Here is a 17291-nt window from a genome sequence, read left to right as displayed (position 1 = left end):
GACTCTGGGTGGATTACAATGTACATACATGGCAAACATTCAATGACATAGACACACAACATATTTAGACAGACACTCAGAGGCTATTTAACATTCCAGCTTCTGCTCACTAGGGGAGCTGTCACTTCACCGTCCGTTTAAGACACTGATGAGGTACTTCCTCATTCTTTGCATACTTGCTGGAGATTTTTATGGCATCGTAAATCAATTAAATTAGCCTCCTCACATAAGTAGTACCTAAATTTCCTACTTGACAGCTGCAACTGTATTTCGGGCTGCAAAGGTCGACAACAAGCTACACAATTTTGGTCAGAAGCTCACTCCGACCCGGGCTGGCTTCAAACTCATGACCTTTCATTCAGTAGTGATCTTAATGCAGCTGATTCCCAGCCCAGCTGCACCACAGTCCCGCAACAGTCCATGTTGGCTATAACCTATTTTCACTAATATAGATATCCTTCTTAACCTCTCCCTTGTGCTTGTATACATAACATGGTGGCCGGGCTTAGCACAGTGGGCTAAACCACTGTGCTTCAGAAAATCCTGCCAACTGAAAGGTCGCCAGTTCAAGCCCGGGTCAAGGTGAGCACCTGCCATCAGCCCCAGCTCACCTGCCTACCTAGCAGGTCAAAAGCACAAATAAAAGTAGATAAATAGGTACCGCTTTTAGCAGTAAGGTAATAAAAGGCACCCTTAAGGACAATGACTGGGAGGATCGGGAGTACATCTAAGGACAACAAAAAGCTCCTTGGTGGATGGAGCAAAAGCACCCTCCTGTGGCCAGAGTTGAGTACAGCCTCCAAGATGCCGGAAATCAGATTGGAAATGCCTTTAACTCTCTTTCTGTATTGTTTGCCCTTGTTAACCAGTACAATGGCATTGAATGATTGCCATATGCATGTTCTGTAAGCCACCCTGAATCCCCTTTGGGATGAGAAAGGCAGGTATAAATACTGTAAAGAAGAAGAAGAAGAAGAAGAAGAAGAAGAAGAAGAAGAAGAAGAAGAAGAAGAAGAAGAAGAAGAGATACTACACTTGATCTTAGCCAAAAGACCGAGAAGGCTCCGGCATAAACCAGTACAAGTGGTCCCAGTGGTAATCGGCACACTGAGTGCTGTGCCAAAAGATTTCAGCCAGCATTTGAAAACAATAAACATTGAGAAAACCACAGTCTGTCAACTGCAAAAGGCGACTTTACTTGGATCTGCATGCATCATTCGAAAATACATCACACAAAACTTGGGAAGTGTTCAACTTGTGATTTTGTGATATGAAATCCAGCATAAATATCTCATTTGCTGTGCCATACTATGTTTTTGTGTCAGAATAATAATAATAATAATAATAATAATAATCAAATAATCAAACTCAGAACTGGGGTGGAAGGATTCTGTAGGAAAGCTCTTGGAACTTTCTAGCTAGCATATCCAGCAAGGGAGTAAAGATTCTCATCGGGCTGGTGTGAGACTCTGGGAAAAATACAATCACACCCCCTTCCATTTTTGTCCCTGTTCAAAGGACAATGGGAGTGGCAACTGGCTTCAAGAAGTCAAGGGCAGTGGTGGGATCCAAAACTATGGATTTTGGCATGACCATGGATAAGTCGAGGTTAATTCTGCAGAGAAGTGAAAAGTGCTAATGCTGCCTCAGGTGGGCATCCCCATTTCTCCACCTAGGCATCAAAAAGACCAGAAGCAGAACTGTGGCAGGGAGAATAAAGGAGCGGGTTGCTTCTTTTAGATTTTCCCAAGACTCACCTTTTGCCACTCTACTCACAGAAGAGGATAGTTACTTTTTTGATAGAATCTAAAGTACAGTTCTTACACTGACCCAGGATTTTTTGGGTGATATTTTGACTAAACGCTTTAGACCAGGCATGGGCAAACTTGGGCCCTCCAGGTGTTTTGGACTTCAACTCCCACAATTCCTAACAGCCTCAGGCCCCTTCCTTTCCCCCTCAGTCGCTTAAGGAAGGGGCCTGAGGCTGTTAGGAATTGTGGGAGTTGAAGTCCAAAACACCTGGAGGGCCCAAGTTTGCCCATGCCTGGTTTAGATTTATACCTACGCATATACCGTAGTTTAAGAAGTGCAAACCAAGCTGCTTAGAATACCACTCTCTCTTCCAGCATTTTCCTGCTGCACAATACCTCTGGTGCCTGAGGCCACCGTTTCACATTGCCTAATGGTAGGGATGGCCCTACACACACCCACAAATACACATCCCATTATCATTATTGTCAGAAATTACCGGCTGACTGTAGCAGGAGATGCTTGCTCCAGATCTTCTGGCTCAAACATTAAGCTCATTTTTGCACTCATCTGAATGATTTCACCACTCATTAAGCACAGCTGGAACAAAAAATATCATGGAACCCAAAATCAGTCACATATACAGAAGATATTGTATTTTATACAATATTTTTGTTGTAAAAATATTCAAAATAAGTGGCCTGTCAGAGTGAAGTAGTATAGAAAAAAATACCTTCTTATTATCGTCTAGTACTGTGTTCATGTTCTCTATCCAAACAGCATCCACTGGGCCATCAAAGACAATCCACTTCCTGTCCTCCGACGTAGAGCAAGCCTGTTCTCTGAAGGTGTTTGCAAGGACACCATCTGTCCATTCATGGCTGACAGGGTCAAAACATCCATACAGTTGCCCCATTGTGATTGCTTTGGGATTGATAATTCTGAACTCCACAGCAGATTCCTCTGATGAACTATCTGAGAAAAGGGGAGCGGGAACGATCTCTCTGAAGAATCACAAGGGAAAACCACTAGCATATACTAGTTGTTGTACCCCAGGCCTGGAGCCACCTATGACCACAGCACCACACAAGAGTCCAGAATATAAGCAAACAATGTATTGTAAAACACATAAAATATATGGAAAAAAACAGGAAATAAGAAAGGAGAGGAACAACCCAAAAGAGGTTCAGCAATAGTTGATAGCCACACAGGAATCCAGATGTCTCATAAAAATCCAAAGGTAACACAGCCCAGGAATAGCCTAAAACTCACAAGTACAACATAAATCCATAAAAAGGTATACTTAGAAAAATTTGAGCATGATTCATAAAACAATAATATAGGAAACTTCCAGCATACTTGAATTCAAAACCAGGACTTGACTTGACACAAGAACTCAGGCCTAGCTTCTCCCTTCAAAGCCAATGTTGCCTGAACTAATTATAAGGTAAACAATTAGCTGTTAATAAGCATTCATGAAATCATGTTGTTTCCCAATAATTTTCTCTATCTCTTTCCCACGTACTCTCTCATGCCTATGGAGTCAATTATCTGCTCTGAACTGTAAACAAAGACTTTTGCTTATCTCCGTAACACCAGGTGCTTTCCCTTGAGAGTTTTCCATTTCACTTCATTCTTCTTTGCTTGACCACTTATCTAACAATATTGTTTCTGGCTCCTATGATTGACCTTGGAGCTCAGGACTATCTGAGCCAGTTTCAGTTCCTTGCCCTGAATTGTCAACACTTTGAACCTGCCCTGAATCTGCATCACTTTGAACCCCAGGAAATCTCACAATCTTGTCTGAATCATCAGTGAACCCATCATCAGCCCCTGGCTGAGGCTGAGCTACAACACTGGTACAGAAAACCATGCTAATTCAAAGCAATTTCTCAAAACTTCATTTGCATACTAGTTGTGCATTCATTTCCCTATTGTGACTTTTTTTGACCCAAAGCAAAAAATGGTAGCATGTTGATCAACATAGCTCTGATTGGCTCAGACAGCTAGAAACACAAAGGTGTGCTAGCATGAAAATGGGACGACAGTTTACATTTTAAAAGAGGGAGGAATGACGGTCTTTTTTATACATTCTGCTTGATGGCTGCTATAGAGATGGGTAGACTGTTCCCCAACTGGACAGCTTTGGCTACACAGCTGGACACAATGAGAATGACCTGAAAATAATCTAAGGAATGGCTCTCCAGGGGTTGTTGCATTACACCTCCCATCATCTCTCCCTATTAACTATTTTTTGAATAATTTAATACCTACCTTGGCTCAGATCCCCAAGTCCTGCAGCTAGGACTTTGTAGGCACTGGTTTTGCCTCCCATGGGTTCCCCAACAATCATATAGCCATGGCGCACCATCATCATTTCATAAATCTGCACCAATAAGATCAATGCTGTAATAAATATGTTGCATCAACAAATGTCAAGGTAATCACAGTAGATCAAATTCCTTTCAGTGGTGCAAGAGATCCCACTGAGAGACAGAGTGAAGGTTTCAATCATAACCAAAAGGTTAATGCATTTTGAAACACTAAATACAGACATGATGCATTTTGTCCTGGGATAAACTCTGAACAAAGTTGTATATTGACATATCATCCATTACATGCATTTTCAATAATACAACCAAATGTTTTCCCAGAGCAAAGTTCTGTTGACTAAAGGTACAGGGAAGTATGTGTTATGGAAGAATGGTATGTAATTGGGCTGCTGTGAGTTTTCCAGGCTGCATGGCCATGTTCCAGAAGTATTCTCTCCTGATATTTCGCCCACATCTATGGCAGGCATTCTCAGAGGTTGTGAGGTCTGTTGGAAACTAGGCATAGGCAAGTGAAGTTTATATATTTATGGAACATCCAGGATGAGATAAAGAACTCTTGTCTGTTTGAGGCAAGTGTGAATGTGGCAATTGGCCACCTTGATTAGCATTTAATGGTGTTGCAGCTTCAAAGCCTGGTTGCTTCCTGCCTGGGGGAATCCTGTGTTGGGAAGTGTTAGCTGGCCCTGATTGTTTCCTGTCTGGAATTCCCCTGTTTTTTAGTATTCAGTCTATTTGCTGTCCTGATTTTAGAGTATTTAATACTGGTAGCCAGATGTGTTCATGTTCATGATTTCCTCCTTTCTGTTGAAATTGTCCACATGCTTGTGAATTTCAATGGCTTCTCTGTTGATCAACATAGCTCTGATTGGCTCAGACAGCTAGAAACACAAAGGTGTGCTAGTATGAAAATGGGATGACAGTTTACATTTTAAAAGAGGGAGGTCTGACATGGTGGTTGTGAGAGTGGTCCAGTATTTCTGTCTTCTCAAATAATATTCTGTGTCCAGGTTGGTTCATCAAGTGCTCTGCTATGGCTGACTTCTCTGGTTGGATTAGTCTGGAGTGCCTTTCATATTCCTTGATTCATGTATGGGTAATGCTGAGTTTGGTGGTCCCTATGTAGACTTGTCCATAGCTGCACGGTATACGGTAGACTGAATGGTATGCGGTACAGAGAGAAGCCATTGATATCCACTCTTTCCAAGCACAGTGCATGTGTGGTGTGGCGTGCAGGCAGGCCTGGAAAATGCATGCCTACCAGTGCCTAAAACCAAGCACCTCTTACTCTAGAGTAGAAACAGCAGGTGCCAGGTAAGAAGAACATGCTGGGAAGGGGAGCCAGTGGCTGGGAAGCTTCCTTGATAATGGTACAATTTTCGGGGACCCAAACCAAAAACAAATATTCACACTATTGATTTCGGGAGGGTCCAAAAAAAATGGATCAGGGGCCCCAACGAAAGCCTGGACATGAAACGGGGCAAGGCTTACCCCGAAAGCGCAACCCTACTATGTGCACTGAAGATTTACAGAAATACACATAGAAAGGGGGCAAATCTAATTTCCAAGTAACAGCCCAAGGAGACATTCTCAATGGTCACTAAAGGTAAAAGTAAAGGTTTTCCTCTGACATTAAGTCCAGTTGTATCCGACTCTGAGGTTAGTGCTCATCTCCATTTCTAAGCCAAAGAGCCTGTGTTGTCCATAGACACCTCCAAGGACATGTGGCCGCCATGACTGCATGGAGCGTCATTACCTTCCTGCCGGACTGGTACCTATTGATCTACTCACATTTGCATGTTTTCAAACTGCTAGGTTGGCAGAAGCTGGGGCTAACAGCAGGAGCTCATGCCGCTCCCCGAATTCAAACCTGTGACCTTTTGGTCAGCAAGTTCAGCAGCTCAGCACTTTAACCCACTGTGCCATGGGGGTGACTAGAAATAATCAAATCTGGAGTGTCAAATGCAAAAGAATAACATAAAAGCATACTTATGGAGAAAACATGAACTGGCCAGACTAGGCATGAGGATATACTGCAACAAATCCATTTATACTCTTACTAATGAGAATGTTCTACTTAATGGTCTTTCCAATGTGCAAATATGAAAAGTAAAGAAACCTGAATAATTTTTCCAATAAACCACGGCACTGGCTGAAGATTCATTTTTTGGATATTCTGATTCAGAGCCTGGATGAAGAGCTCATAATCAGGTTTGGGCAGAACCACTCCAGGAAACAGATCCGATATGATCCCCTGTGAAATGACAGAAAAGAATATCATTTAAAACGATGGTTTCTCGGAGCAAGTTTGCTTACAGTTGCAAAAACGAATGCAAAGATCCCTTTCTTCTTGGTTGGTTTTTGACCATCTCATCCAGATTTGTCTGCCTGCAAGAATACAGATGCTGCAAGTATTATCAGCAATCTGATAATCTGTTATCTTACCTGAAACAGTGGAACATCTTGTGCTAAAAATTTCGCTAAGTTAACATCCAGCAGTGCTCTCAGGAGTAATACGCTTTCATTTTCATTTGGGTACTTTAGTTTCAGGTTTCCTGCCGCTGTCAGGACAGATTTAACAGCACGCATTCCATAATCATAATGATGCTGTGATGATAACTGTTCAGAACAAAGTCGATAGGTAGCAACAATTTTCTGGGCAAGACTGTAGAAAAATATAATATATTACCATTTATGAACACCCGTTAAATAAGAGTAACATATATTCACATGACTAAACACCTGAAATTGCTGGAAGAAACATTAACAACCTCAGATATGCAGATGACACCACTCTGATGGCCGAAAGCGAGGAGGAGCTGAGGAGCCTTCTATTCAAGGTGAAAGAAGAAAGCGCAAAAGCTGGGTTGCAGCTAAACATCAAAAAAACCAAGATTATGGCAACAAGAATGATTGACAACTGGAAAATAGAGGGAGAAAATGTGGAGGCCGTGACAGACTTTGTATTTCTAGGCGCAAAGATTACTGCAGATGCAGACTGTAGCCAGGAAATCAGAAGACGCTTCCTTCTTGGGAGGAGAGCAATGTCCAGTCTCGATAAAATAGTAAAGAGTAGAGACATCAGACTGGCAACAAAGATCCGCCTAGTCAAAGCCATGGTATTCCCTGTAGTCACCTACGGATGTGAGAGCTGGACCTTAGGGAAGGCTGAGCGAAGGAAGATAGATGCTTCTGAACTGTGGTGCTGGAGGAAAGTTCTGAGAGTGCCTTGGACTGCGAGAAGATCCAACCAGTCCATCCTCCAGGAAATAAAGCCCGAATGCTCACTGGAGGGAAGGATACTAGAGACAAAGTTGAAGTACTTTGGCCACATCATGAGGAGACAGCAAAGCCTAGAGAAGATAATTATGCTGGGGAAAGTGGAAGGCAAAAGGAAGAGGGGCCGACCAAGGGCAAGATGGATGGATGGCATCCTTGAAGTGACTGGACTGACCTTGAAGGAGCTCGGGGTGGTGACGGCCGACAGGGAGCTCTGGCGTGGGCTGGTCCATGAGGTCACAAAGAGTCGGAGACGACTGAACGAATGAACAACAACAACAAACACCTGAATATTCAGAAACAAGCCAATTTACAAATGACCCACACAGGACGCTAAAATAACTTACAAATGCTCAGCATGTGGAAAAATTGCAGAAATTACAATACACGAAAAAACTGTTGGAAATAGCCAACTTCTTCAAGCCTCCACTAGTTATTTCTTCTGTATATAATTGCTTACTGTATTTTATATGTGTATATTGATTTGCAGGTTTTTTTGCTGTGGTAGGGGCTACAGACCATGTGATCAGATCTGGGCTTGTTCATGGCTCAGACTCCATTTTAGAACAGTATGCCTAGAGAATGTAGTAGGAACTGATTGATCAGAAACTTCAGTAGGAACAGATGTATGCTTTCAGGCTCTCAGACTGTACAGACTCCATTGGACTTTCAGACTGGAAAAAGACTCTAATAGACTCTCAAAACAGATGCTTTGGACTATGCCCTATCTTACCTACATGGAGAAAATACTTCAAATCCTATTTATATACTGGACTGATAAGCAATGTACCTGTATGCTGAATACATGAAGTTTGTGAGTAAACCAACTGTGTTACTTTTAAAGAAGTCTGCTTATTTTTGTCTCTTGAGAGCATGATTTAAAGGCAAATATATTTTCAGGGGGAATAGATGTCTCTGGGCAACTAAAAAATTGTTCCTAGAACAATTTGAGATGAATGAGAAAATGTAATAAAAACACTCCTGGAATCATAGGATGACTGTAATGTCAAACCAGAAATGGCCAGTCCAAAAAAGCCAATATTCCAAAATCTTGTTTCATATTAACTTTGGCCATATTGGAGAAATAGGGTTGTGTTGTACTGGTCCAGGTGCTCCTCTTTCAAACTTGCCCTTGACTCTTGTATCTAGGAGAGAAGGAGGAAGGTTCTGGGGTGGGGGAGCACTTGGATTAGTACAGAAAGATTTGTATTGCTCCAGTATGGACAGACTCCACTAGTTCCTTTGCAGAGTGGAAAACAAGTCCATTTGGAGAGAAATCACAAAATGGGGACTATAACCCAACACTCTGTGGACAACCTGTAACAAGGTGCTAGTTTTCATTCCTCAAACACACAGCATTTGCTTTCCAACTCCATGGAAATTCATAGAGCCATTAATTCTTATGGAAACATCTGGTTTAATATTTACAAAGCTCAGTTGGTACTAGACTCTTGATATGTTCAATATGTTTTAATAGCTTGAAAAACTATTTAATTGATATGTGTGTGTGTGTTTTACAGATTTATAATATTGTGTTTTACAATTTTATAATATTGTGTTTTACTATGATGTTATTGTCTGAATCTGGCATTGAATTATTGCCATAGTTTGTAAGTTGCCCTGAATCCCCCTCTGGGGGTGAAAAAGGTGGGGTATAAGTACTGTAAATAATAATAAATAATAATGAAAAGAATACTTCTGAAACTCTGCTGAATATATATATATATATATATATATATATATATATATATTCTGTGCATTGGCATATCTTTGTCCCTAACAATTCAAAGACATACCTCGGTACATCCGTTTTACAGATGAGAAATCCAATTGCCTTGCATGAACGCCATTTTCCCTAAAGGTTATGACTCTAACAGGTCATACTTTTTACCAAGAGGTTATGTCATCATTTTTCAAAAGGTTATGATTTCTAACAAGGTCATGCCTTTCCAAAGATCATAAATCTCCAAAAGGTTCTGGAGATTTCCATTTTCAAAAAAAAAAAAACTCATATGGGTAATAAATCTAAAACAGGTTCCGAATCCATGGAACAGTCTTCCTTAATTTAGATCTTAGCTGGAGAAGGATCTCACCCTTTTTTTTAAATAAAGGGTTGAAGACATTCCTTTTTCATTCACCAGATGAAGCTGCTAAGTTGTGCCTAAAGTTGTGGGTAGTGCCTGGTGGATACAGGCACATCACGGGTTTTTAATGTATATTTATAATTATTTTAATTTTTGGATGTATTTATTATGTGTTTATATTATGTTTGGCACTGAATTGTTGCTGTTTGGAAGCTGTTCTGAGTCCCTCTGCGGGGGTCAAGAAGGATGGGGTATAAATGTTTTAAATAAATAAACAACACATCCTGTTGAGAATGTTTTAACTTGTAAACCAATACCTGACTAACATACCTTCTGGAGTCAAGGAATCCCATTGAATAAAGTGATATTTCGCCAATCAAAGCATAGTCTGGAACCATCATTGCTACTGTACGGAACAAAGCCTAAAAAATTACAAAAGAAGGTGGAAGAAATCATAAACAACTTGCACTCAAGATAAAGAACTCTAGCAGATTTCCAAGGCAGAAGGTCTGTTACAGAATATTAATATTTCTGTATCTATGTATTACAGTTCTTGAAAGTATCTATGAGTCATTGTACTTGATCTTGTATGTTGTCTATAATAGACTATTGTTTAGGAAGAGATGGAAGTAGATATTTTGTTCTCAAGGGATGGTTTCTTTTGATGGAGTAATATTACTTGTAAGACTATGATTTCACACTGAACTGGTTGAGGAAAAAGAATTCAGCTTGCCAGAACTGATCATAAGTGTCTTAGTCAGACAGGTAGACCAGAAAAAACGGCTTGCAATAAAGCCCTGGCAAAGAACTGTCAGGGCACTGGAAATGTAAGAAGATACATATGAATGCAAGAAGTGTGATGACTGCCATCTCCAACTCTGGGGACACATGAGTGAATGCCTAAGATCCAAATCACATGTTTAGAAAAAGACATATAATCCTTTTCTAATATGTAGACAAACAAAATAATCCCTTCTTTTTTGGTTTGAATCTCCCTTTAAAAGTCCATATGGAAGCATACATTCATTACTTTTTTTACCATCTAACAGTTTTTTAGGGTTAACCTGTACCACAAAAGCCAAAGAAAACATAGAAGAGCTTTGCATTCAAAGCAGGGATGGGAATCATGGAGTCTTCCAGGTATTGTTGGACTGTAGATCGCAGGAGCTCTAGCCAAATAATGGTAGGGAATACTAGGAGCTGCAATTAAAAAAACATTTGGATTCCCACCCCAACTTAGAGCAACATCTGTGATCCCTGGCAGCTACCTGAGATCCTGAAACTTGTGTTTCATCTACTGTCTGGAAACCCACATTTAACATCAGATGCCTTTCCATTGATAGTACTATCTAAACAGGGAGCCTCCAAAATTATGAACATGATAGGTTCTGTAGGTTTGTTCTTGAGTGACTTTGTATGTATGTCACAACACATACATTTTAAAGTGTATCTCCTGCCAAGATAGATAGATAGATAGTAGGGCTGGGCGGTTTCGTTTCGTTAATTCGTAATTCGTTAATAATTCGTTAATTTTTTCAATTACAAAATGATAACGAACCATTCTGGAGCAATTATAAAAAAAACGAATTTTCAAAAACGTTTTGTAAATGCTTCGTATTTCGATATTGTATTCGTTTCGTTATTGTTTTGAGGTCGTTTCGTTATTATTTCCGCATGTCTGGGCCAGTTTTATGGTTTAATTAGTGAAAAAAATTATAATACCACACCAACAGTCAACAACAGAGGGAGAGGGAAGCTTCAGAAGTTTTTGGAGGTTTTTTAGCGTATTTCGCGGTCGCGTCCGCCATTAACGAATTGATTCGTTATTGTTTCGGAAATCGATTCGTTAATTTTTTACCATTTACGAAATTTCGTAAATATCGAACTTTTTAAAAGGAAAATTTTGTAATTATTTTAAATATCGAAACAAAAAAAACCTCCAAATACAAATCGATTTTAGAAACAAATTTTTCCGTTGTTACCCAGGCCTAATAGATAGATAGATAGATAGATAGATAGATAGATAGATAGATAGATAGATATGGTAAAGGTAAAGGTTTCCCCTTGACATTTAGTCTAGTTATTTCTGATTCTGTGGAGGGGGGTGCTGATCTCAATTTCTAAGCCGAAGAGCTGGAATTGTCCATAGACATCTCCAAGGTCATATGGCCAGCATGACGGCATGTAGCACTGTTACCTTCCCACGGAAGCAGTACCTATTGATCTACTCAATAGGTAATTTGGGGGGGTTGAACTTGATAGCCTATGAGGTCTCTTCCAACTCTATGATTCTATGATTCTATACTCACATTTGCATGTTTTCAAACTGCTTGGTTGGCAGAAGCTGGGGCTAACAGTGGGAGCTCACCCCGCTCCCCGGATCCGAACCACCAACCTTTCAGTCCACAAGTTCAGCAGCTGAGTGGTTTAACCCACTGCACTACCAAGGGGCGCTCTCTCTCTCTCTCTCACTATATATATATATATATATATATATATACACACACACACACACATATCCACGCGCGAGCACTTTGGAAAGCATAGGGAAGGGTTAGCACCCCTCTGACGTTTCCTTTGCTCTCTGTGCCCCTCTTCAGAAGATTTCCCCTCACTTTCTGTCCCTGTGATAATTGGATTTTAAAACATTTGGCTTGTTGTGGAAACAAAGATTGGTGATAAAGCTTCAATGGAGACCCCTTTTCCCCAGGATTGAATTTCCCTTCCTATGGATAGATTTCTCTCCCGTCCTGTTGTCTCAGCCCCATTCTTAACCATGGCTTGTTTATAACCCAGGGACTGCCTAAATCCAGATACTAATTTCTTTTCACACCTCCTCATTTGATGTCAAGGTTCTGCCCAACAATTCAAGGTTTTGTAGTTCCACAAGAAGAGGACGCAATTTACCTTCAGGTTATCAGGAAGTTCTGCCCGTCCAGCATATCCAGGATTCATAGTGATAAATACCGCACATGTTGGGTTAAGGGAAATCTCTGTGCCTTCAAACAGAAAGGTTTTGAGCTTTCTAATAATGGCCTGCTGGATACTGAGAATTTGCTGTGCCACTACAGACAGCACTTCCACCTAATAAAATCAATAACATAAAGTTTTTTTTAAAAAAAACCCTCTAAAATCTACATAAAACTCTAATATGTGGCTGGAATACTGTGCAGATAAATATATCCACCCTGAAGAACAGTGTTCATGAATAAATCACAGTTGTTTGGAAATGTGTGATACATTAATGATAAAGGACTAGAGCCACACATTGCAGGAATACTGAAAACAGCTTTGTTTCAAATCAGTCAATTAGTTCACCTAACTTGGAATCATCAATGCTGATTGGCAGTGGATTCCCAGGACAATTGACAAGATTTGGCCCTCGGAATTTTTAAAAAATCTAAAGCATAGAATAGATTCCTCAATATGTTTAATTACCCATGAACTTTAATGGTATTTCAACCTATTGTCGAAGGCTTTCATGGCCAGAATCACTGCGTCGCTGTAAGTTTTTTGGGCTGTATGGAAGCATTCTCTCCTGATAGTTTGCCTGCATCTATGGCAGGCACCTTCAGAAGTTGTGAGGTCTCCTCTGAGGATGCCTGCCATAGATGCAGGCAAAACATCAGGAGAAAATGTTTCAGGAACATGGCCGTAAAGCCCAAAAAATCTACAGCAATCCAGTATTTCAACTATTCAAAATATCATTCTTATTGAGGATTAAAAAATGAACATGTTTTCAATCATAAGCTTCATGTTTTAAGTTGAAACTTGCACTCCATTTTAAAAATTGACCCATGAAATAGATTAGGCGACAGTCTCACTAACATCAATGGGATTTACTCCAGGCCTGGAAACCCCTATGACCACAGAACCACACAAGAGTCCAAAGTATAAGTAAACAGGTTATTGTAAAAACACATAAAAATATATGAAAAATCAGGAATAAGTAAAGAAGATGTATAATCCAAGAAAGGGTTAACAAAAGGTGATAACCAGGCAGTAATCCAAATGTCTCATGCAAATCCCAAGGTAATATACTCCAGGAATAGTAAAAAAGTCACAAGTACAGCATAGGTCCACAAGCCAAGGTATACTTAGTAAAACTTGTGCAAGAATACAAATACAAGAACATAGAAAGCTTCCAGATATTTGAATCCAAAACCAAGGCTTGGCTTGAAACAAGAATCAGACAACTCAGGCCTAGCTTCTCACTTGAATGCTACGTTGAGTGAACTAACTCTTAAGTAAACAACTTGCTAATTAATAAGTACCCATGAAGTCATTTCTTTTCCCACAAATTCTCTTCTCAACTTTCCCACATAAGCGTTTTGACCAGAGCTGCCTATTTTCTGCTCTAATCTGTAAACGAAGACTTTTGTTGACCTCTAAAGTTCCAGGTGTTTTTCCCTGGGAGCCTTCCGTATCACTTAGCTCTTCACCCGACTCCTTATTTAACGTTGCAGTTTCTGGCCCCTCTGACTGACCTTGGAACCTTGTACTTTCTGAGTCAGGTTTTTTCCAGAGAGAACCATCATTTCTCTGATTTGAATTTTCATCACTTTGTGCCCAGGAAATCCCACAATTCTCTCTAAACCATCAGTGAACCCATCAGCCTCAGGTTCAGGCTGTACTACAACACAGATATAAATGGGCTTGTATTGTTATAGTTAATACATAATGCATATATTGTTAGAATACATGTGAAAGCCTCACATCTTGCATATTATATCTGAGGATTTTTTATTAAAGGCGGTTACCTCAATTCTGTTGAATTCATCAAAGCAGGCCCACGCTCCAGCCTGTGCCAATCCTTTAAAGAATTTCCCCATGGCTTTGTAATCAAGACCATCAGAGCAATTGAAGACAACACACTAAGACAAAACAGCACAACATTTTGTTCAGATTTGTCACAAAGTTATTTCTTATAACAGAGTTTCCATGAAAGGAAGTAAGACTCCACATCTGATGGTCAGGAAGGCTTTTTCTTATAATGCTAAATCATGGTTTAGTGTTACTGTTGAACTGACCTACTATCTTCAATGGCATTTGAAACAACTCACGATGACATCCATAACTGGCTGAAGAATTTTGCTCTCTTTAGCAATTTATTTAATAAATATTTTTCTCCAGACACTGCCTAAAGGTAAAGGTTTCCCCTTGACATTAAGTTAAGTCGAGTCTGACTCTGGGGGTTGGAGCTCATCTCCATTTCTAAGCCAAAGAGCCAGCGTTGTCCATAGACACCTCCTAGGTAATGTAACCAGCAAGACTGCATGGAGCGCCATTACGTTCCAGCTGAAGCTGTACCTACTGATCTATTGATCTACTCACATTTGCCTGTTTTTGAATTGTTAGGTTGGCAGAAACTGGGGCTAACTGTGATAGCTCATCCCACTCCCTGGATTTGAACTGCCAACCTTCCAGTCGGCAGGTTCTGCAGCTTAGCGGTTTAGCCTGCTGCGCCACTGCCTAAAGGGATCTAATTGATATGGGCTTCTCTAGTTTACAGAGAATAGGGAGGAGTGTAATTTTCACCAGAACTCTGACTTTCCACACACCACACATTACTATCCCTATTACTATCCCTATTACTATTAGCCCCCGGTGGCGCAGTGGGTTCAAACCCTTGTGCTGCCAGGACTGAAGACCGACAGGTTTGAATCTGGGGAGAATGCAGATGAGCTCCCTTCTATCTGCTCCAGCTCTCCATGCGGGGACATAAGAGAAGCCTCCCATAAGGGTGGTAAAACATCAAAACATCCGGGTGTCACCTGCAGACGGCCAATTCTCTCACACCAGAAGCAACTTGCAGTTTCTCAAGTCACTCCTGGCATGACAAAAAAAAATTACTATCACAGTAAGGGTAATAGTTTTTCCCCTTGCAGTGAACACAATTGTCGACTTATGGTCTTTAGAGAAGAGTAGAAATGCATTAAAACATTATTATTATTAGGGTACCTGCTTGGCCAGGGCTTTTGCAAGATCTTTGGTTGTTTCAGTTTTGCCGGTTCCTGCAGGTCCTTCAGGAGCACCGCCCAAGTTTAATTTCAAAGCTCCCATTAGGGTTCTGATACATGGAAAGGGTTTGGAAAATAAGCATCACATAGGTATAGCCTTTTTCAAACCATGAGGTACAAATTAAAATATCTTAATTCTTCATGGTCTTTATTATTTATTTGTTGTTGCATGATATCCAAATCATTTCCAACTAATGGTTGTTCTAAAGAGAGGTTTGCTTGGCAAGATTTGTTTAGAGGGGCTTGGGCTTTGACTTCCTCTGAAGCTGAGATAATGTGTCTTGTCAAATATCATCTAGGGCAGGCATGGGCAAACTTGGGCTCTCCGAGTGTTTTGGACTTCAACTCCCACCATTCCTAGCAGCCTCAGGCCCTTTCCTTTTCCCCCTCAGCCGCTTAAGCGGTTGAGGGGGAAAAGGAAGGGGCCTGAGGCTGCTAGGAATGGTGGGAGCTGAAGTCCAAAACACCTGGAGAACTCAAGTTTGCCCATATCTGATCTAGAGGTTTCAGACTCTGGTCTCCAAGGTCAAAGTCCAATGTGCAAACCACCATACCATGCTGGCTCTCTTATTAGTAACATTTACATCCATTTCTCCTCCAATGAGCTCAAGATCCTTTTTCTCTCCCACTTTATGCTCAGACCAATTATGTGAAGTAGGCAAACTGAGGGAGACACAGAGAACAAATTTGGGCATTCAAGCAGAAAGAATATCCATTTCCACTGTGACTGTAATACCAGGATTCTCAAAAAGCACTGGTTCACTCTCTTTTGGAGTTACAGCCCCTTATCTATTCAACTTGGTGAACAGAGGCACCAGGTTAAGAGAGCCAGCTCTAAACCAAACAAGCAATCTGTTCCCTGGGATTTGTCCATGGTCCTGGAAGAAGTTCTACTGACTTCCCTTGAGTCTAGGTTTTCTAAAATTGGCAAAATCTGGGTTGCTGTGAGTGTTCCGAGCTGTATGGCCATGTTCCAGAAGCATTCTCTCCTGACGTTTTACCCACATCTATGGCAGGCATTCTAAGAGGTTATGAGGTCTGTTGAAAATTAAGCAAGGAACTTAATGTTACACTCTCTCTGTCCCTCTTATTTCTTTGTCTCTCCTTCTCTTCTTTTTTCTTTCTTTCTTTTCTCTCTTAAACTGGGTGGCAATAGTCTCTCAACTTTCTATTGTATACACACTATATATTTTATTTTATTTCATCTAATCAAATTTTGAAATACCTTGTTTATATACCCCCATCACATCCCACCAACAAAATATTAATTTAAAAAAAGAAAATTAGACAAGTGGGGTTTATATATCTGTGGAATGTCCAGGGTGAGAGAAAGAACTCTTGTCTGTTGGAGGCTTGTGTGAATGTTACAATTGGCCACCTTGATTAGCACTGAATAGCCTTGCAGCTTCAAAGCCTGGCTGCTTCCTGCCTGGAGGAATCCTTTGTTGGGAGGTGATTAGCTGACCCTGATTGTTTCCTGTCTGGAATTCAAGGTGGCCAGTTGCAACATTCGTTACCTTAAGCAGACAAGAGTTCTTTCTCACACCATGGACAATCCACAGGTATATAAACCCCACTTGCCTAGTTTCCAACCTACCTCTCAACCTCTGGGAATGTATTCCACAGATGTGGGTGAAACATTAGGAGAGAATGCTTTTCGAACATGGTCAGACAGCCCAGAAAACTTACTGCAACCCAGTGATTCCAGCCATGAAAGCTTTTGACAATACACTAGCAAAATTCTTTCTGTCTCTTCCCCTTTTCTCCTACTCCAAACTACCTACCAGATTAGTGCACCCTCTGTGCATAAAGCTTTACTTTGTCTTGAC

General features: G+C 40.7%; 1 protein-coding gene across 2 annotated transcripts in view; it reads right to left on the bottom strand.

The window, feature by feature from the left end:
• The window catches only part of LOC132782006 (dynein axonemal heavy chain 3), a 110356-nt gene that overhangs the window by 43342 nt on the left and 49723 nt on the right, over window positions 1-17291 (bottom strand). Inside the window, exons 29-37 of one of the 2 annotated variants that reach the window (XM_067473190.1) lie at window positions 15404-15512; window positions 14203-14316; window positions 12350-12526; window positions 9773-9864; window positions 6525-6744; window positions 6199-6333; window positions 4024-4135; window positions 2483-2724; window positions 2249-2349 (exon numbers count right to left, since the gene is read on the bottom strand). In XM_067473190.1, the coding sequence (XP_067329291.1) occupies window positions 2249-2349; window positions 2483-2724; window positions 4024-4135; window positions 6199-6333; window positions 6525-6744; window positions 9773-9864; window positions 12350-12526; window positions 14203-14316; window positions 15404-15512 (1302 nt within the window). Of the gene's footprint in view, window positions 1-2248; window positions 2350-2482; window positions 2725-4019; window positions 4136-6198; window positions 6334-6524; window positions 6745-9772; window positions 9865-12349; window positions 12527-14202; window positions 14317-15403; window positions 15513-17291 lie in introns of both variants that reach the window. The other variant, XM_067473191.1, reaches the window with a different exon arrangement.

This window comes from Anolis sagrei, chromosome X (genome assembly GCF_037176765.1).
Source record: "Anolis sagrei isolate rAnoSag1 chromosome X, rAnoSag1.mat, whole genome shotgun sequence".
Classification (NCBI taxonomy): Eukaryota; Metazoa; Chordata; class Lepidosauria; order Squamata; family Dactyloidae; genus Anolis; species Anolis sagrei.
The sequence above is the reverse complement of the archived record's forward strand: the minus strand, read 5'-3'. Positions and strand labels throughout refer to the sequence as shown.